This window comes from Cladophialophora yegresii (assembly GCF_000585515.1).
Source record: "Cladophialophora yegresii CBS 114405 chromosome Unknown aczIN-supercont1.2, whole genome shotgun sequence".
Classification (NCBI taxonomy): Eukaryota; Fungi; Ascomycota; class Eurotiomycetes; order Chaetothyriales; family Herpotrichiellaceae; genus Cladophialophora; species Cladophialophora yegresii.
The window spans coordinates 853,370-873,016 of NW_006913046.1; the positions used below are offsets into that span (position 1 = coordinate 853,370).

At 53.9% G+C, this 19,647-nt stretch overlaps 6 protein-coding genes across 6 annotated transcripts; 2 read left to right on the forward strand and 4 right to left on the reverse strand.

The window, feature by feature from the left end:
• Nucleotides 1-647: 647 nt before the first annotated feature.
• A1O7_02225 (CMGC/CLK protein kinase) lies at nucleotides 648-2,794 on the reverse strand (the record flags this gene model as incomplete). Its single annotated transcript, XM_007756259.1, has 4 exons — nucleotides 648-875; nucleotides 938-1,488; nucleotides 1,537-1,884; nucleotides 1,936-2,794. The coding sequence occupies 4 exons, from the start codon at nucleotides 2,792-2,794 to the stop codon at nucleotides 648-650; spliced, it is 1,986 nt and encodes a 661-aa protein (XP_007754449.1).
• A 1,512-nt stretch (nucleotides 2,795-4,306) lies between these two features.
• Nucleotides 4,307-6,075, reverse strand: A1O7_02226 (uncharacterized protein; the record flags this gene model as incomplete). The annotated part of the gene is made up of 2 exons (XM_007756260.1): nucleotides 4,307-4,935; nucleotides 4,986-6,075. 2 exons carry the CDS (start codon nucleotides 6,073-6,075, stop codon nucleotides 4,307-4,309), a joined length of 1,719 nt encoding a protein of 572 aa, XP_007754450.1.
• Nucleotides 6,076-6,726: 651 nt separating this feature from the next.
• Nucleotides 6,727-9,645, forward strand: A1O7_02227 (endoribonuclease ysh1; the record flags this gene model as incomplete). Its single annotated transcript, XM_007756261.1, has 3 exons — nucleotides 6,727-6,879; nucleotides 6,928-7,025; nucleotides 7,332-9,645. 3 exons carry the CDS (start codon nucleotides 6,727-6,729, stop codon nucleotides 9,643-9,645), a joined length of 2,565 nt encoding a protein of 854 aa, XP_007754451.1.
• A 797-nt stretch (nucleotides 9,646-10,442) lies between these two features.
• On the forward strand, nucleotides 10,443-11,343 carry A1O7_02228 (uncharacterized protein; the record flags this gene model as incomplete). The annotated part of the gene is made up of 2 exons (XM_007756262.1): nucleotides 10,443-11,001; nucleotides 11,150-11,343. 2 exons carry the CDS (start codon nucleotides 10,443-10,445, stop codon nucleotides 11,341-11,343), a joined length of 753 nt encoding a protein of 250 aa, XP_007754452.1.
• Nucleotides 11,344-12,592: 1,249 nt separating this feature from the next.
• Nucleotides 12,593-16,152, reverse strand: A1O7_02229 (uncharacterized protein; the record flags this gene model as incomplete). Its single annotated transcript, XM_007756263.1, has 7 exons — nucleotides 12,593-13,104; nucleotides 13,298-13,464; nucleotides 13,512-13,620; nucleotides 13,672-13,915; nucleotides 13,967-15,946; nucleotides 16,000-16,058; nucleotides 16,113-16,152. 7 exons carry the CDS (start codon nucleotides 16,150-16,152, stop codon nucleotides 12,593-12,595), a joined length of 3,111 nt encoding a protein of 1,036 aa, XP_007754453.1.
• Nucleotides 16,153-16,922: 770 nt separating this feature from the next.
• On the reverse strand, nucleotides 16,923-19,459 carry A1O7_02230 (uncharacterized protein; the record flags this gene model as incomplete). The annotated part of the gene is made up of 2 exons (XM_007756264.1): nucleotides 16,923-19,123; nucleotides 19,210-19,459. The coding sequence occupies 2 exons, from the start codon at nucleotides 19,457-19,459 to the stop codon at nucleotides 16,923-16,925; spliced, it is 2,451 nt and encodes an 816-aa protein (XP_007754454.1).
• Nucleotides 19,460-19,647: the final 188 nt, after the last annotated feature.

A 19,647-nucleotide genomic window follows, 5' to 3' on the forward strand; every position in this document is an offset into this window, starting at 1 on the left:
AGGGCTGGGCAGGATACATGACGGGAGACAGTTCCATGACTGCGAGTCACGGGAACGTCCACAGTAGACTCTTTTGTCTACTCTCGTGTCCTTCCACTCTTCTGCACTGAAAGGGGTAAGAGGATAGTTGCGATATCTGCCAGCTATGTCATACCGCTATGTAATTAGGCCACGGCACCGCCATCTAGCCGCGGGCCCTAAAGTCTTGATGCTAGGTACAGCGAGGACATTTCTCCGTTGTATTCGTCCGACCTCGGCTCGCCCACTCTTCTCGTTGCACATGACCTCGCCCGTTGGGGTCGGCGACATGTGAAAGACAGAGAGTAGCGCTGGACAAATACTTTTCATTTGCCTGTTGGGGTTCACTCCGGCGCCCCTTCGTCGGTCCACCGATGGGATCAACGTCGGTTCTGTTGAGGAGAGATCCCATGAACCTGCCCTTGTCTGCCCCGGCACCATCTTGACCCCGTATGCCTTCATCCTTTGCTGTCCAAACCCAAATATGTGATCATTAACGTCGTGGTTCGTTCAAGGTGTTCCACATGTATGTGGCAGCAGGCGATAGGCTCAACCCACATCCGTGACGGCCTCGTCGGCCATTACATCGTGTCATCAGGCAAAGAGATGCGCATTCGCTTCGACCTCTGTTATTGCTCCACTCTCGGGCGTTTCGTGCTGGGAACCCCCATGCCCTGAGCGGCACGCTCTTCACGTATTCGAATGGCTTCCGTGCCGTCGTCAACCAACGTCTCCTTGAACCAGGGATGTTTGAGTGCTTCCTTGGCAGTGATTCTGTTCTTCGGATCATAGACGAAGATCTTCCGTAAAAGGTCGAGTAACTGCCTGTTGAACGGCGTATTGGCTGGAATGAATTCCTGTAACGAGATCGTGTCAGCATGGCACTATATCGAAAGTAAGTCCACAAGCTAAGACGTACGTGAAGATGCTTCATTGCCTTGACGTATTTCCTGGATGCCTTGGACGTTTCCTGGTTGGGATATTCCAGTTTGCCTCGGTTGAAGAATTTTGCAGCAGAGTTGGCGTTGGCACCGCGACCTCCCGAACACACTTGCTTGACAAGCTTGGCGTCGATTTTGCTACTGCAGACCGCCTCCATCATTGCGAGGTGCTCAAGGTTGTCGTGAGTCTGGAACAGTGCATCACCTGTGAAGAACTCGACTAGTATGCATCCAATGCTCCAAATGTCACAGGGGAAACTCCACCCAAGCTGTAGGATGATCTCAGGCGCTCGGTAATGTCTTGTTGAGACGACTGAGGAATGGTATTCGTCGTCGAAAGTGGCTGACCCGAAATCTATCAGGCGGATCTCACTGTCCAAAAGCACCCTTCGTTGCCGAGCTGTCCGTGACGTGGTATGAGAGGATGACGGTATTGTACGGTTGTAGGTGAACGTCTGGTAAGTATTGTGGACGAGAAGGATATTTTCCGGCTTGAGATCGGTATGGATAAGGTTCAGATCATGGAGAACTACGCAGTGTTAGCAGCAAGTTCGCGCAATATTGGCGGGCAGCTTACAGGCGACGCTGGTGAACAGCTGTCGGGCAAAGTTCTGAATCTGGGAGCTGGGAAACGGCACAAAGCCGTTCCCTTTGAGAAAATCAAAGACACTTTGTCCGAGCAGGTCTGTCACTATGCAGATGTGGTTTCGGAAGTCGAAAGAGTCCCGCAGGTGGATGCACTTGTTCCGGTTGTTCTTGTCGTTGAGCGCAAGCGTAGACAGGACGCGCAGCTCAATCCGAGAGGCATCGCGATACTTTTGCACTGATCGAATGATCTTGACGGCACATTTGGATTTCTTTTTGGAATCGTATGCTTCGACGACTTTACCGAAGGTGCCTTGTCCAAGGAGTTTGACGATTTCATCTGTTCAATATGTCAGCACAGCGTCCCAGTGGTGACGTCCCTCAAACTTACATCGCTCTGCTAGTTTTGTGCCAGGCGTCACAATGTAGTGCCCGTCCTCGTCGTCTACTTTTAAATTCTTGTGCTTCTCTGCATCTCGCATCACCGGGACGTGGACATCGGCAGCCTTTTTCAGAGGTTTTGGTGGCGGGACATAGTCGAGGAACGCATCTGGCACAGACTCTTGCTGTTTTCGCTTCGCTTGTGCTCGCGTCTCTTTCTGCGGCTGCGCTCTCTTTCGCTTTTGTCCCACCCTGACATCTTCATAACTGTTGCTGGCCGTGTTGCTACCATACGACTCGAGGGATGTTGGAGCCGTCACTGTCTGAAGGGAAGTGGTCCGATCACCCGAGTGGTATGAGGCCGACGATGACGCAAACTTTGCCGGGTGTGTTGAGTACGTCGGACTATCAGTGTACTCGACGTTGTAACCTTGATCGACTTTTCGTTTCCGACCAGTATTTGTTTGATAGCCGTTCGTATCGTGTCCTTGTGGCCGGGTCGTCAGTGTATCAGGCTCTGGACTGTCGTCATCAATCACGATGATTTCTTTGGGAACTCCGTTTTTATAGAACTCATTCCAGTCCGGCTGTCTTCTCAGAGGGTCAGGAAAGACTGAAGTCGATTGAGAGGGAGCCATAGTGGAGATGTGAGACGGCCCTCTGTACGATATCGCAGGTGACTGTTGGGGTTGTGGGTACTGGGAGGTGCTGGCGTAACTCTGATAAGAAGTGTTCAGGCGTGGAGGCGGAGGTACAATGTTGGTAGCGGGGTAGGTGCGGGTTGTTGGCGAGTATGGGTTTATGTGAGCATAACCATATTGACCGTGGTGGGCAGGCAAGAGGGTGGTCGCTATCGAAGGTGTAGACATGGTGTTTCAGGCGGGTTGGTCTGCCAGTGGCTCGACAACACGGATGTTGTCGAGTGCAGGGTACGGCATATGAGGCACACACGAGTGTGAATCCGTAAGATCGGAGTCACGGCTCGAGTCTATACGGGGTGGGGGATTTTGGGAGCGGACGAAGGATCAGAGTCGTGGAAAAGGACGAGCAGGGTGAGATGGTCGTCGTCGAGGCGGAGTTCGTGGTTCGGGTAAAAACGTGGAGACGCACAACCTCAGGCGGGAAACGCCTATTGCTGCACTTCCACGCTCATATCTGCGAGTCTAGCAGGATCGTAGGGTGACAGAAAGTACAACGAATGCCGGTGTCTGGGAAAGAATAGTTTTGGTGCCGGTCAAGTCAAGGCAGGTTCAGTGGGAGAAGGTCGACGATGATGTAGATTGAGGTGTGAAGTGAGGTTTGCACTGTCTCTGCCATTAACCCAGCACGTCGTAGCGCAACTCCAACTTGAACCCTGGACGCTTCCGTGGCTTCTCAATTTGGGCGTCGGGCGGCGGATTGGGGACCGCGTCGTAGCCGGCCGAATCATCACAGTTAAACACCCATGACACCATCTTGAGCCTGCGTCAATCGACTGTTCGCCTGTTTTCGACACTCTTCACCTCGACCCCGATGCCTGCTGCGGCGCATACACAGTGCTTGACTACCAACTACCAACCATTATCCACGACTGTGTGGTGCTGTCACGGTCTGCTCAGTTAGCCGCTGCCCCGGCTTTGTGAGCGACTGCCCCAGTTTTTGTGCGCGCATCCTTGGTCGTCGCCTATGAGGCCCTCCGAGTCCTCGGGCTGCGGCAAATGCAGTAGGCGTCCGAAGGGTTGATACCTCTGCCGATCTGCCCTGGCGCTTCTCGTCGCACCACAGCTTGCGCGGGAGGACGCACCAGACTCTGGTTTAGCGTCGCCCTTACATTGACTCTTGTGTATTTATTTGAATGATGGACTATTTTTCTTCCACATGCCTATCCTACTGAAACGTCGTTGGGGATAATAAGATCCTGCAGCGGATGACAAGGTTCCGCCACCGGAGCACCAATTCTAGCTGGCAAAGGCGAAGATCCTCCGATACCGTGGCACAGGCGATCACGACAATGCGACAAGACCCGAATGGCCGATTCGTTCTGCAGTAACGTATTTGAGCAACCCTCCCACCAACAGGGAGCCGAAGAGCAAGAGGCCATGGTGATACGAATGAAACTCCGTGCACAAGCCCAGGCTACCTCTGACATTGTCACCTCAGCCTGGCATGTATCAAAGACGGCTCGTTGGCAATAGATGAGGCACGTATGTGATCCTTGATCCCCATGCAGCCATCATTTCATTCTGTGTGCTGCTCGTCCTCCACATCTCGCACTGAAATGTCTTTTTAAAGGCAATTATCTTACAGTAAGCCATGCCTATCGCCCCAGGAGGGGCCGCCACGGCATAAGAACTCGCTCTCTTCCTATGCAAACTGATGCAAAGAATCTAGAAATGCACATGTCAAGAATCACTCTTCTCCGGCAAGTTGACTCCTTTGAGGTATGAGCGCGAGGCCCGCCCGTCACTCTCCAAGACAAGCAACACGTCTCGAGCCTGGATTCTGGCGTCCTTGTCCTCATCCCAGTGGCCAAACTGGTTGTCCTTTGGCGGTGCTCGAGTTCGTTCAGGAGCGGGGGTGCCGGCTGTCGACGTTGGACCTGATACCGGCGGTCTGCCAGGAGTTGCCGCTGGGCTGGCTCCTGCTTTGCCTGCATTCATCCAGTCAAAGGTCCTGCCTGCCTTTTTACGGTTACCCAAGATGCCTGCTACAGCCATCCGTGCGGCTTCATTCGCCGACTTGTGTTGCTGCTGTTCGGTAAATTTGGTCTCAGCCAGCTTCCTCTCTTTCTTGGTGGTTTTCTTTTCAGCTTCGAGAGCAGCGCTGGCGGCATCCAGAGTGCTATCACCGGCAGGCGTAGCTGAAGCTTCATCCTTCGCGGCGGTCCTCCGTTTGCTTCTCTTCTGGCGACGCATCTCCTCGGCAGTTTTCTCCCCGTATGACACCTTGTCGAACGTGGAAATCAACCTTTCAGGCACTTGCGCCGGGTCGTTTGAGAAAGATGGCTGGCTGTTAGCTTGCGAATGCGTGCCTGACCTAGTCAGCAGTGATAATAATTCAACGCAAAAGAAGAACACTCACGCTTCAAGCTGGAGCTGCCTGCCGGACTTGGTGCGGCTTCTAAAAGGTCGACCCCAAGCTTGGGTGGCGCTGCTATATCCTGCCATTCGTCTGGTATTTTGCCTTTCGAATGCTGCCGCCGTTCCTTGGCGAGTCTTGAAGAAGCACTGAGAAGACCGGTTATCCGGGACTGGGCGGCCAAATTGATAACTTTCATGATGTCTGATAGCCGCTCGCCTTTTCCTTGAGTATCAAGAATCGCTTGACCCTTGTCGATGACACGAGAAGCGCCTTCGAGGCCATTGACTCGCACTGTGGGCGGAGGCATATGCTTCTGGGTGTTTACTAGCACTCCAGACTGCGGATCGACCAGATGTTCGGTGATGCTGATGTTCCGTATCCTCTCATTAAGCGCTCCTCCCAGCAAAAACATGTCCCATAAGGGATGTTGACTGTGTCTCGATTCCTCCCAGTCGGCACGCTCTTCAAGCCTCTGCTTCATTTCCTCCTCGGACGGCCGAGGCTCCTGGCTTGCATTCAACCCATCTGTTTGTCCCGGTGGTGGAGCTCCTATACCTCCACTTGAACCTGGTAGCGTCAACGAGTTGTTGTTGAATTGAAAAGAGCCTTTTGCCGTCTGCGAAGTTGAGCTCCCCCCAAAATAGTCATTCTGAACCAGCAACCTAGACTCCTCCTCGATGTTGATTCCAGTGCCCGCCAAAATATCTTCATGACTTCGATCCTCTTTATCCGGCGGCCGCTGTGGAGGCGGCATCAAAGTAGCTGGACGCGCAGTGGGAGCAGGAGCACTATTCACGGGGGTATTGCTGGCTGGAATGCCTGATAAGCCTGTCGGCGTGCCTGGAAAGCTCTGGGCGGCTGACGGGGACTGGATATCTGGTGAGAGTCGGGGTCTTTTCGCCGCGGGCGGTTGGAAATACTGCTGGGGAGAGAAAGCTTGCGGTGAAGATGAGGCGTAATTCATGCCCACGGGAGGGGACTGAGGCCCAAGCGGGCTGGGTCTGCCATTTGGGGCGGAGAAGTCGCGCGGGAATGAAGTCTGCGTCTGGGGAAGAGGAGGGCGCGACGGCGCTGGGGGCGAGTGAGCCATGGTGGATGAGAGAGTCCAAGGTTTTGCGTCAATTCCACCGTGGTGCTTGTCTCTGACTCTGAACCTGCCTCTGGATTCCGAGTGAGCGTGGTGTCACGCTCGACCCCCTTCTTGTCCCTAGCATGCCTGTGTAGGTTCTGACGACATCGAGGAGTCGCGTGTACTTGCTGGAGCAGGTGTAAGGATTAAACCGCAGTGTAAAATAGTGAGTTGAGTGATGCGATGAATGTCGAAAGTGCAAACCGCGGAAAAGATGCCTGCACCATATCGTCAATAGCCGCAGTCACGTGCCACCATCTGCGCATTCATCCTGTGTACTTTGTATTTCCGGTCACTTCACCTCGACTTCCATTTCTCCTTCACTTTGACCCTTGCCCCCATTCATGTCAATCACTCGACATTTGATGTGTGAATGACACCTCATCCGCCTCGCCCTCTTCACTGCTTCCACGGTTTTGTTGCGCTCCAAATAAATCAAGGATAGAACGATCTCCGGGGATGATTCGCCCTTAGATGAATCTTCACGGCAGGGGCGTGCCATGTCATTTTGTCTGCTCACGCACCTTCTACGAAATACCCTTGCACTGGATCAGTGCTTGCCTGAAATTCTCTATCGATCGCGCCTAACATAGCACTGCCACCACTTGGATCATGGCTACGAAAAGAAAGCTCGGAGCGATTATTGATGCTCAAGATGACGACCCCGTTGATCCATCAGACGAGCTTGTCTTCACGGGATTGGGAGGATGTCAAGAAGTTGGACGATCGTGTCATATTCTACAATACAAGGGCAAGACCGTCATGGTAAGGGAGAAGGTTTCAAGGATCAATTCTTCGCTAACCAGTGTTTAGCTCGACGCGGGTATGCATACAGGTCGCGAAGGAATGTCAGCCATGCCCTATTTTGACGACTTCGACCTGAGCACAGTCGATATCCTTCTAATCAGCCAGTAGGTCACCCTCTGCTTCCTTTTCAGCGTCGTCTTTGGAGGTTGCAGCGTGGAATGTGGTTGCGGACAAAGTGAGGCTGCGCCTCATCTACGCAACGCCGCCACTTGAAGGGCAAAGGACCCAATAAACACCTGCAACACGATCTTGTACCTATAGGCAGACATGAATACAAATTGTTGAACCACGATCCATCCATTTCTGCTCTTCCCGAATCTCCATCCGGCGTGTTCTACCTCCCGAGCCCAAGAACAAGTTGCTACTCTCAGACCAGCTCTGGACAGAAGGCTAACATCGCTATTACGCAGCTTCCACCTCGACCACGCGGCCGCTCTTCCTTATGTCCTTGCCAAAACCGACTTTAAGGGTCGTGTGTTTATGACCCATCCAACGAAAGCAATCTACAAATGGCTCATCCAAGACTCTGTCCGAGTCAGCAACACCACTTCGACATCCGACCAAAGAACCTCACTCTATACCGAAGCTGACCACATCTCGACGCTCCCACAGATCGAGACGATAGACTTTTACACCACGCATACAGTCTCGGGGGTCAGGATAACACCGTACCCGGCTGGCCATGTCCTGGGTGCGGCCATGTTCCTCATCAACATAGCCGGACTAAATATTTTCTTCACCGGAGACTATTCTCGAGAACAAGATCGTCATCTGGTAGCGGCCGAGGTGCCAAACGTCGCAAGTGTTGGAAGGATTGATGTCCTCATAACAGAGTCGACTTTCGGCATCTCGAACGCCCCACCCCGGGCAGAGAGAGAAGCTGGACTTCTCAAGGCGGTGTCTGGCATCCTGAATCGCGGTGGCAAAGTCTTGATGCCGGTGTTCGCGCTGGGGCGAGCTCAGGAACTGCTTCTTATCCTCGAGGATTACTGGCAGCGACATCCGGAGCTGCAAAAGATTCCAATATACTACACCGGGACCACCGCCCGTAAATGCATGGTTGTATACCAGACGTATATCAATGCAATGAACGACAACATCAAACGCATATTCCGAGAAAGAATGGCCGAGGCTGAGGCGGCAGGCAACGCCAAAGGCGTCAGTGCTGGGCCTTGGGACTTCCGCTTTGTACGCAGTTTGCGAAATCTGGATCGCTTCGACGATGTCGGCGGGTGTGTGATGTTGGCTTCGCCTGGTATGATGCAATCGGGCATGTCTCGCACGTTGCTTGAAAGATGGGCTCCAGATCAACGCAATGGAGTTGTCATGACCGGCTACAACGTGGAAGGGACAATGGCCAGAACCATATTGTCAGAGCCTGACATGATCCCAGCCATCATGAGCGGTTCGAACAATAGTCAGGCGGTAGGCCGCAGACACAGAGACGACGACGCCGCTGTGATGATACCTCGTCGCTGTACTGTCGAGGAGTTCCAATTCGCAGCCCACGTTACCGGGGTGGAGAATGTAGACTTCATTGAGCAAGTTGCAGCACCCCATATCATCCTGGTCCATGGAGAACGCTCTCAAGCCGCACGACTCAGATCCAGACTTCTAGACCTGAACTCTAGGAGACTCGCAAGCAACCCCAGTGCGCACCAAACAAAAGTTTACAGCCCCGAAAACGGGGCGGAGATCAAAATTCCCTTCAAGAAGGACAAAGTCGCCAAAGTCGTCGGCAAGCTAGCCCAAGTACCTCCGCCATCATCAACCGACATCGATGAATCCAGAGTGGTCAGTGGGGTGTTGGTACAAAACGGCTTCAAGCTCAGCCTCATGGCGCCAGAAGACTTACGAGAATATGCCGGTTTGACAACGACAACTATTCTATGCCGGCAACATATTACGCTGGTTGCAGCCGGCATTGACCTCATCAAATGGGCCCTGGAAGGCACATTCGGCAGCATTGAAGAAGTCGGCCACATCAAGCCGGAGACCAATGGCCACGTCAAAACGGAGTCGGCCCAGAGCAATGGGACAAATGGCTCTGAGCGGGAAGAAGAAGCCGATGAAGAAATTATTGCAGAACCACCACGAACGCTTCTCATCATGGGCTGCGTGGCTTTGAAGTGGTCAGGCAGACAAAAGCAGGTCGAGCTTGAATGGGAAGGAAACACGATGAACGACGGTATAGCAGACGCTGTCATGGCTGTCCTCATGACAGTGGAAAGCAGTCCCGCAGCTGTCAAATACTCATCAAGCAAATCAGCACATCACCATCACGGCCGCGAGCATAAGACACCAAAGAACGAGCACACGAATCTTTCGCCCGAAGATCGGTTTTCGAGGCTGTGCATGTTCCTTGAGGAGCAATTCGGTGACAACATCGCCCCAATCGAGCAGCCGCGTATTTCGTACGGACCCGAGCGAAAGGTCCCCACGAGAGGTGACGAGGAGACCAAGCAGGAGGCCGATATGTCCGAAGATGAGTCGGAAGAAGAAGTCGACATGGAAAGCGCAGCCGCTGCTGAACGCGCCAGGCTGGCAGCCTTGGGGATCCCTGTTCCAGGGTTGGAAATCCGCTTCGACAAGCATGCTGCCAAGCTATGGCTCGAGACGCTTGATGTTGAATGCGCCAATACCGTCTTGAGGGATCGAATCAAGGCTGTTGTTGAGCGCGCCGTTGAAACCATTGCACCCCTCTGGACGGTTCGAGAGCAGTAGAAGCCGGATTTCTATTCCTCAAAGGAGTAGGAGCGAGTTCACATCTTCGAGGCAATTGTTGCCAACTTTTGCACAGCTGTGCACACGAAAATCCGCCCTCGCGCGATGACAACTGCTACGACGGAATACGCTGATGACTCTCCCCGAATAGCCAGGACAGAGCAATCCCAAGGGTCGCCTAATCCAAGGGATCTGGTCTTGTCGAGCTGAAGGACGCCTAATCACACGAGAGACGCCATGGGACGTCGACATTCGGCCTCCGCATTGGTTACACCATGATGACAAACATCGCTTCGAGACTTGCGGGGAAGACGTCTTTGTGGGTGACGACTCGCAACCTCCATGTCAGGAGCGGTCACAGTGCGTCTGACACCTCGGTTCGCCCGTCGATGCTTCGGATACGCCAGATGATGCTGGATCCGCGACCGAGCGAGCCAATACTTGACGAGATAGCCAATACTTGATCTCTCCTCTTTCGGACTCAATACTATTCGTGCAATACTATATAAGAGCTTATGGCTTTTCACGACACAGGACTAATACTCCCTTGACCCTTCCATTTCCAGTCCATGCATATAGGTGTCCCAGGATCCCTTCCCTCCCAGCTGCATTGCGCATTGGGCCTTTTATTTGAATTATCCAGCGATTGACCGTACCACAGTAATGGCAGACAACGTGAAAACAGCAATAATAACAGGTACGTTCCCCGGCTCGCACGTCAGCGTCTACAATATGTGGCACCCATCCATCCCTTATGCCTATCATGCTGCCACCTCCTCGCTAAACACCTGCTATATATGGATGCAGGAGGCTGCTCCGGCATCGGTCTCGGTCTCGTCCGCCATCTCCTCTCCTCCCCCTCCGACCAACAACAACAACAACAACAGTGGCGCGTCGTCCTCGCGGACATCCGCCCCGAAGCATACGCCGCCATATCAGCCACTCTAGACCCTGCGCGACACACGTTCATCCACACGGACGTCGCCTCCTGGGACAGCCAGGCTTCCCTCTTCCGCCGCGCGTACGACTGGGGCGGCGGCAAGATCGACTTCTTCGCAGCCAACGCCGGCACCGCGGAGCGCGAGCATATCACGCTAGGCAATCCGTTGCATGCCGAAGATGTGGACGACGAGCCGACGCAGCCGAACATGCTCTGCACGCAGGTGAATCAGATTGGCGTCTTTTACGGGCTGAAGCTGTTTGTCCATTATACGCGGAGGACGGCGAAGCGGTTGAAGGGTGGTTCCGCGGAAGCCACGTCGGGCGGCAGTAGTGACAGTGGGACTTTCGTTCCCAAAATGGTCATCACGAGTTCTTGTTCGGCATTGTATCCCTTCCCGGTGGCGCCAGAGTATTGTAAGTTGAGTTGATTTAGATGTGTCTCTTCTGCGGTGGTCGGTTAGATGTGGCACATGTGGTTCTGCCTCGGCGCGCCCTCTCTCGGTGGCCCAAAATACCCGTGAAGTACTGTCCAGTACGCAGCTAACGAGGACTTGTCTCTTAGGCGCAACGAAACACGCCGTCCTCGCCCTGACGCGAAGCCTAGGCCCCTTGGTGTATGCCACCGACGGGATCGCCCTGAACTGCATCATGCCCGCCTACGTCGCGACGAACCTGACACCAAAGGAAGTCACGGACCTGTGGCCCAAGGAGTGGATAACGCCCGTCGAGACGGTGAGTATGGCCATGTGGACCTGAGATGGATATGCTCATCCAATCTTTCGTACACTCACCCCGCATACCATCCAGCCCCCTGCTTTTCACCCCCCCCCCTCTCTGGCTCGCACCACGTCTCGCAATTCCCATTCAGCTCCTAACCACCGCACAGATGCTGCGCGCCTACGACGAATTGATTTCCCCGACCGGCGCAGTGACAGCGGACGGCAAAAGCGACGGCATCAACGGCACGGTCAAGATCGGGCAGTCCGTCGAATGCGTCGTCGACAAGTTATTCTACCGCCACCCCGTGGCGTACGCGGACGAGAGCCAACGGTTCTTGATCGAGCAGGCTGTTGATATGAATGGTGAGTTACTGGGCTGCTGCCTTTCTGTTTCCGTTTCTTGGTCCTTCCTTTACCCACGCCATGCCCACGACCTGGAATCAAATGCAAGCGCAAGGGGGACCACTCTCTGGGATTATAAACCCTGTTTTCGCGTTCCTTTATCCCCCCTCGCCATGACTCTGGAGTCACGTGCAAGGAAAGGGGAGGGAAAGGGACTCCCGGGCCTGGAGCTGCATGTCCTGTATGCCCTGTATGCCCTGGCTCTCTGGCTGGCCGAGTGGCTGGCCCCCGCTCCCTAGCTGTCGCTATTTCATCCGTCCCCGTCCGTATAACACGATCCGCTAATCTAAACCACTCGTCCTAGGGATATGGTGGCAAGGTATGCGCGCGCGGATGGAATCCGAGATCAAGCAGGGGAGGGATGGGAGCATGGTCTATCAAGCCGGGGAGGGGGAGGGGACGGGGCCTCAAAATTGAACGGTTCACGAGTGAAAGCCAACATCATAACTTCGGGGCCTGGTAAAGTAGAGTATGGCACGCGAGACAAGAACGGAGCATGGATTTACCTGATCTATCACAGCGGTAATGTCGCGTGCCACAGATGAATCGTCCAGGTGCGCAATGTTCCACAGATATGACGAAAAAGAGGTCCATTCGGCAGTGGCACTGTTCGTATTCGCTGAAAACTAAGATTCCATCCCAGCTCATCAAGGGAGTATCTTCTAGGAAAAGAAGAGGGCTGAAGAGCACGGATATGGGTGTCAAAAAGCAGAAAAAGTAAAACTCTCCTCGAAAGGGGTATCATGGTGCTGTCTTGTGTATCTAATCCGAACAACGCCCCCAGTCTGACCATGAATCCTGCCGGGACTGATTAATCTTGTTCCACATCCTGCAAGGACGTGCAAGAGGCACCTTCTCCTGCCAATATCTTGTCTGTTGTATCATCACCTCCAATGTGGTGGGAACGCCGAGCTGGTATCGGCATCTGGGGAGTCAACCTCTCCATCGTAGCTAGGGTTGGTGAAGAAGTACGACCCATTTTGATTGGCAGCTGGTTGTACTGGTCCTCCTGATGTTGCGAGGTCGCGAATGAAGACGTTGTCAGGAGACCCAAGCCCGAGATGCTGCTGCTGTTGCTGTAACCGCGATTGCAGATCAAGTGGTGGTACAGTTGGACTCTGGATTATGGCGCCCGTCACCGGAGAAACATTGGGGGCATTCAGGTCGAGCCATTGCGATGATGAAGGCGATCCAATCAATGGGGGAGGGAGGAGGTTGACTAGTCCGTCAGTCTCGAGATGGGGAGCATGGATGTCACCTATGCCGTTCAGGTGGCGGTCGAAGGAGTAAAGAGTGTCCACGTGACCATTGTCTGCATTCTGTGATCGGCCGGCATCCTCATCATCTTCCGGAATCCCGATTAAAGTCTCCGCTTCTGATGGGAAGTGGCCGTTACCTTCACAAATGGTGATCAGCGCTCTGACAGGGGTGGGTTGAAGGTGCTGTGCTGGGGCTGGTGCTGGTGCTGGGCTGAAGTGTGGGCAAGGTTGGTTCGGGGCGGCGGTGATGGTGCCGGGGATCGTGGAGTAATGCATATCAGGGATAAGAGATACTCTAGCATCAGGTTCATGAGGCATTCATGATAGTACCTTGATGTTGAGTCTGTCGTTTGACTTGTTCTCTTGCCCAACGTGCTGCATTGATGGTTCGTGGCGTGAAGTCGCGCGAGGTTCGGGTCTCCTTGATGAGCTTGAGAACCCAGTCCTGTCGATAGTAGTCGGCAAGCGATCCGTTGGGAAATGCCTCGCTAAGATCGCTACAGACGGTTAGAAGTGGACAATCTTGGTACAGCAATGTACTCACGCAATGATACCCATGCAGGCGCGGAGAAGACCCTCATTGTGGTTCATGTCCTGGGAAACAGTCTGCAGGAACTCGAAGATTGGCTGAACGTAGGATTGAAGGATATTAACTGTCGCGCCGTTAGCATGGAGCCCTATGTGGAGCGGTTGGGGCTGCATACCCTTGTCGGTGCCTTTAAATGCGAGAATCAATCCTGACCAGGCGTCTGCAATACCAGAGCGTAGTGAAACAATGTAGTCAAGCATGTCAAACGAGACGTCGTTGGCGACAGACACATTGTTAGCCTGTTGTAGGACGCCAGCAACCACTGTAACATAGGTTTCGAAGTGTACACCAATGCTAGTGGCGATGTCTCCGAAAGTCTCTAGAATCGGGGGCTTGAGTGCATTGGAGAGTTTATCAGACTGCGAATAGTTGTCAGCAAAAGGCGCACATCTGTCACACTGTGGACTCACCCTGAGATCGTTGAGCAGGTAGTTCATGAATGTATCGCAGTATGGCCGGGCCTTGTCTTCCAAAGCACGGACAATGTCGCTGACAAGTCCAATAGCCAAGGAGCACATTTCCGGGGCTTCCTGGTTGCCCAGCGCGTTGTAAAGGTATGGCGCAAACGAGTCCATGTATTTGAGGAACTCGGCGGACAAGGCGTTTGCCAAACCGCTGACGATCTGGAAAATGACCTCTGGAACGCCCGTGTTGCCAGTGACGTTCAGCAGTTCCAAGTTGATCTGCATAATCCGGTCGGCTTGTGGTCCAATGTTCTGTTCGAGTCTCTGAACGATAGCAAGCAAAACACTGCTAAGGCTGACTTGCAATTCCTCCAGGGTGATCTTGTCATCTATACTGACAATCTGCTTCTGCATTGGGATCGTACTCTCGAGGCGTTGGATAATGACGTTGGAGAGCTCTGCAACAATCTGCAGGCTGTCATGGGCGGAGTTCGTAACGAAACCACTGAGAACCTCGTATGCAGCTGTTCGGAGTTGGTTGTTTGCATCCTGCTTCTCCGTGACTGCGAGGAGTGAGGTCACACTAGCTTGGAAATGAGGTGTCAGCTGGTTTGAGGATGCGCCCTCTTCACCCACAAATCGTTCAGTCAAGTTCAGAAGAGCCAAGCAGCAAGAGGCGGCAATCTTGGGGTTGCCCATGAGCCCGGCAAAAAGCGCTAGCATGAGTGGTTGCAGATGTACTGATGGGTCCATGCACTCTGAGCAATAGTCGCAGATTCTGCTCAGGGCAAATGCTGCCGAATCCTGTACTTGCACAACCGGATCTTGCATCATACCGATCAAGACCGAGAGTGCTTGTCTAACCAGAGGGTCAAGGGTCTTGATATCTGGACCGTCCATGATCGCGCCGAAAGATGAGACGGCAGCATCTCGGTGGGTCCAATCTTCACTTCGCAGGTTGGCCTCGACGAAGGAAAGTACGGTTTGCACCACGTCGCCGCCAATGGTCTGCGCGTAGAGCTGAAGGCATTGATATGCGGCGCGTGCGACGTTGTATTCCTCATCGGCATCATCTTCGGAAACCTTTGTCATTAGTTGAAGAAGGACAGGGACGACCTCGCGAGCAGCGACTCTGGCGAAATTGAAATACGGCCGCAGCTCGGTTGAGCCCTCTTGCTGGGCTTGTTGGTTGTCGTCTTCAATGCTGATTTCCTCTTCGCAGACTGTGCACCAGAACTCGATGGCGAGTTTGGCGACATCCTCTTCCTCGTTCTTCATGCCTGCGATAGTCAGACCGAACAAAGCCTTCTCCATATAAAACCTCATCTTGTCGTAGTAGATGCCCATTATGCGGTTGAGACAGCCAAAAGCGGCAGCCTGGACCCGGGTATCTTGAGATTGCGTGGCCTCACACACGACTTGCATGATGTAGTTGCGCTCGCCCTCATTCTCGAAGTTGCTACGGATGAACTCGGTGGCATCGCTCAGGGCCGACAGGGCCGAGAGTCGCACGTCCTGGTTAGCCTCCTCTTTCCGGGCACCTTGGACAACCGCAGTCAGGATTGCGTTGGAGTATCCCACCAAAGATTCTCTGAGTTCGACATCATCCGACTCGCAAATGAAGCCGATGGTCGTCAAACTGGACTGCTTGAGTTTGTCATCGCCGGAGCCGACATTGTGGACGAGAGAGGGCAACAGATCAGACCACTCATTTCGTGGTAGCTCAATAGCTGCAATAGTCGCAATCAGCTGGGCCGCGGAATTCGCGGCTTGCGGTGTAGAAGTGAGGGTCTTGACAGCCAATTCCTTGACCTGAGCCTTGATTTGAGGATCAACCCCCTGTAGCCATCTTGCCTGAACTTCTCGTAATCTGGTGACGTCGCGATAGGTGAAAGCGTTCTTGAGGGCAAGGCCAGCGGCTTGTCGAACGGCAGGGCTTGCCTGGTCGTTTGCGAGTTCTTGGGAGAGGATGGAAAGGTATTCGGACTAGACATGAGGCCATCAGTGGTTGTGGTGTAACTCGCATGGAGGCAACGTACGAAGTTGCCCTCACGGGCCTGTCTTAGTTGTTCTTCAGCACCACCGCGGATGTTTGCATCTGGACAAAGTCAGCAAGAGGTGGGAATCTGAGAATGACACTGTGCTCGCGTACCCGGCGAGAAGGTGTTCTCCAAGACGGCTCTGACGTCCATGATGGCTGGACCGAGCAGCGGTCAAGGGGCGAGAGCGTGGACAAAATCAAGTCTGAAGACGCGGAATTGGTGAAGTCAAATCGAGCAAAAAACCCGGTTCAGGAGTCAGGGAAAGAACGACATGCAGGGAGCTGACTGGCGATGAGATGGTGAGGAAGGAGGGAGACAAGAGAAAAGGCGGTTTGGAAAGTTGCAAAGCGCAGCAAATTCGGTTTGCGTTTCGCACACAGAGCGTCGTGAAGTGGGATGGATTTGTTGATACTGGACTGGACTGGACTGGACGCACTGCGCTCGCTGGACTCGCTCAAGCCCGGCCAGGCACTGCGCTTCCTCCTCGGCTGCCTGGCTAACCCGATCTGCCCTAATTAACTCAGCTAGTCGTACTGGCGACATACTCGTAGGCCCTGGATGAGGTCGCGGCTTCTGCTACTGGAAATATGCGGTCAACCCTCCATCTCCTGTCCGCTTAAGCACGACCTAACACCGACCTGGCTCCTCTACGCTTACTGTACTTAGGACTCGCTGACCCTATCGACGCTGATTTGCTCCCATGGGCATGTCGTTCCGTGAAGGGCGTTGGTGGTGCCTGCAGCGGTTGCGCTTGTGTCGCCGTGGCAGCCAATCACTCCTGCCAAGTGGCGCCGCGCCCCGTCAAGAGAGCCTCACTCAATGTGACAGCCTGATCCTCCGAGCCTTAGAACCACGTGTGTAGAACGTGGGAAGGACTCCGCAGCTTCAACATCTCGCCGCCACCAGCGATTGTTCCTCCCTCACCCGGTCAAGATTGAGTCTCCTCCGCCATCAGTGTCTGCAGCATCATCCTCACCATCTAGGTCGAAGACGGCATAGCCTAGACCGTCCCTGTCAAGCACGGCGACCACTCTCCTACCAACTCGCCCGTTGACATCGAGTCTAGCAGGTCTCACGCCTTTCATTTGGGCGTTATCGAAGGCATGGCGCCATCCAAGAGCTCCATCATCCTCATCCATAATGTCATGACTGTAGATCCTCGCATTCGAGGCCGTCTCGACAAGTACGAGAAACTCCTTGTTGTCCACAAACTTCGTGTCGAGGATCCTTTGGGCGTCTGGTATCGAAAGCGTGTACGTGTTGACCGTGTGCTTGAAGGTCTTTGCGGCACTCTGCTGTAGCGTGACCACAACCTGGAGAATGCGATGATGCTCCTCCAAGTCTCCAGATAGCGCAACAAGGCGGTACAGATCCATGTCGGTCTCATCGGGGATGACCTTGATGTCCATCTTGCTGCCATCGCACTGCTGCGGCAACGCCGTCATATAACTCACGAGGATGCTCTTCCTGAAAGTCTCTGCAATCTGCGAGAACACCGACTCGCACTGTTTCTGCATCCGTCCGACCAAATCACCCAACGTCGGCAACTTCCTGTGCTTCCTGCCACTGACTCTTCGTCTGGTGTATTCAGCAAAGAACCCTATATCTGGGTCTTCGTCGAAAGAGGCCGGGCCAGGCGCTGGTTGCTCTTCCTCCCCCTTGACCAAGTACTTCTTCAACCGGCTTTCCTTCATCGCTCCAATCACGTACTCCAGCACCATCTTCAGCTCGCCTTCTCCGGTCCAACTCTCCCTGAGCTCCGCAGCTCGTTCACTCCCTTCCTCCAAAGCCTCGACCTCGCACTCCCACTTCAACCACTTCATAAAAGCCGCAAATTCCCTCATCTCCAAATCGACGTCGATCAAGAGATCCTCGGCGAGAATCCCCATGCTGTCAACGGTCTCTGTAACTTTCGCTATACTCTTCTCATCCAAACCCAACTTGCTACTCGTAGGGCCGAACCGCGCGAGCCCATCAAGTCTCGACAACACAATAAGACATCTCTCCAGGGCCGGCACAAGGCACTCACTTGTCATCCTCCTGACCACTTCGAAACAGTCCCCCACGGCCTTCTCCCATCGCTTGAGACCCCGCTCCCCAACTTCGTCGACCAGCCACTCCTTCAGTTTCGGGTCACAATCCCCCGTCACAGCGAGGTGATGTGCCACAAACACAAAATCCGCACCCTCCTCCGCCTCGGCAAGGCTTTCATTGACGTTGCGCAGAAACTTGGTCGGTAGATCGAACGCGGCTTTGACCTCGGCAACCAACTGCATCTGCACCTGCGAAATGTACCGCAGCAGATTACCCAGCTGGGTCGCCTTCTTAGACACAAGCGCAAGGTTCAGACCAGTCTGCGGTATGAAGCTCAAGTCCAGCCCGAGAAGATGCAATGACGAATCACCCGCACCGTTGGCAGATGCCATCTCGACAACCAAGAAGATGGTCGAGAGGAACGGATGACTCTCGATCCTCACCGCCCTCGCGGCCCGCCCCTCAGGCAGCACACCTCGCACGTCCACCGTGCCGACCTCGAAAGCGTCAAAGATCCTCAAATGCACCTTGCAGCCACTCTCGTCACTTAAGCCCACCATTAGAACATTCACCCCTCCCTTCCCACCCGGATCATCATCTCCGCCACCGTGAAAGATGACATCCACACTGCCCCTGCTACTAAAGACATCGTCATCGACACCAACTCCCGTAGGCGGCAGTGTAGCGAGTTTAGGCAGAGACGTTTCAATGTCGACGGTGCTGAGGTAGTGGGGCAAGTCTGCCTGGAGGTGCAGTAGTTTCTCCACATCGGCACGGAGCGAGAGGATTTGATCAAGAGACGTTGAGGTTGGCGTAGGGAGATTAGACCGGACTGCATTAGGCGAGGGATAAGCAAAGTGCGTCGTCCAGGAAAGGCTGGTGACTGTGGGAGGAAGGGGTGGCTGTGAGGGAAGCCTGGAACTTCGTCGGCGTGAGTGCGGCTGCGATAGAGACCCATATTGTTGTGATAATATCGGAGGAAGAGGATGTTGCTTGTAGGCGGATATGCGGTGCGCGATCTTGCCTGTAAAGGCATTGATCAGGGATATTGTGCCATCTGAGCAGGCGACGGCGAGGATTTGACCTGCTTGGTATCAACACCACTAGGCTAACATCGCTAAGTGACGGACGAGCAAAAGAAATGGGAATGCAATGAAGAGTTCCAGAACTCACCGTCCCTCCTCCACACAACACCCCTAACGTTCGCGTCTTTCTCCCTTTCGGCCTCTCGACCTTCGCCCTCATCCCCCTCATGCTCCTGTTTGTTGAAATTTGCACCAAACACTCGCTGCCCATTCAGTCGCCAGACATCCACATTATCCTTCTTCCTCGTCGTCGTTGCAACGAGATCCATGGTCGGACAGTATGCGAAGAGAGCTGGCAGAAACGGCTCGACCACCGTGCGGGCGGATATTTGATGCATTTTTGCTTTTCTTCAGCCTCGTCTTTTGGGAGTGAGGCTCCTGCCGAACCCACTGGACGAAGGAGCTCCTTCTTGACGTACTGTAGCAGCCAGGGCCGATGTAATTTGCGAGAGAGGAGTGCAAATTCTGCGAGTTCCTCTTCGAAAGCAATCAATGTTTTTATGGCAGACTGTGCCGCGTGCAACGC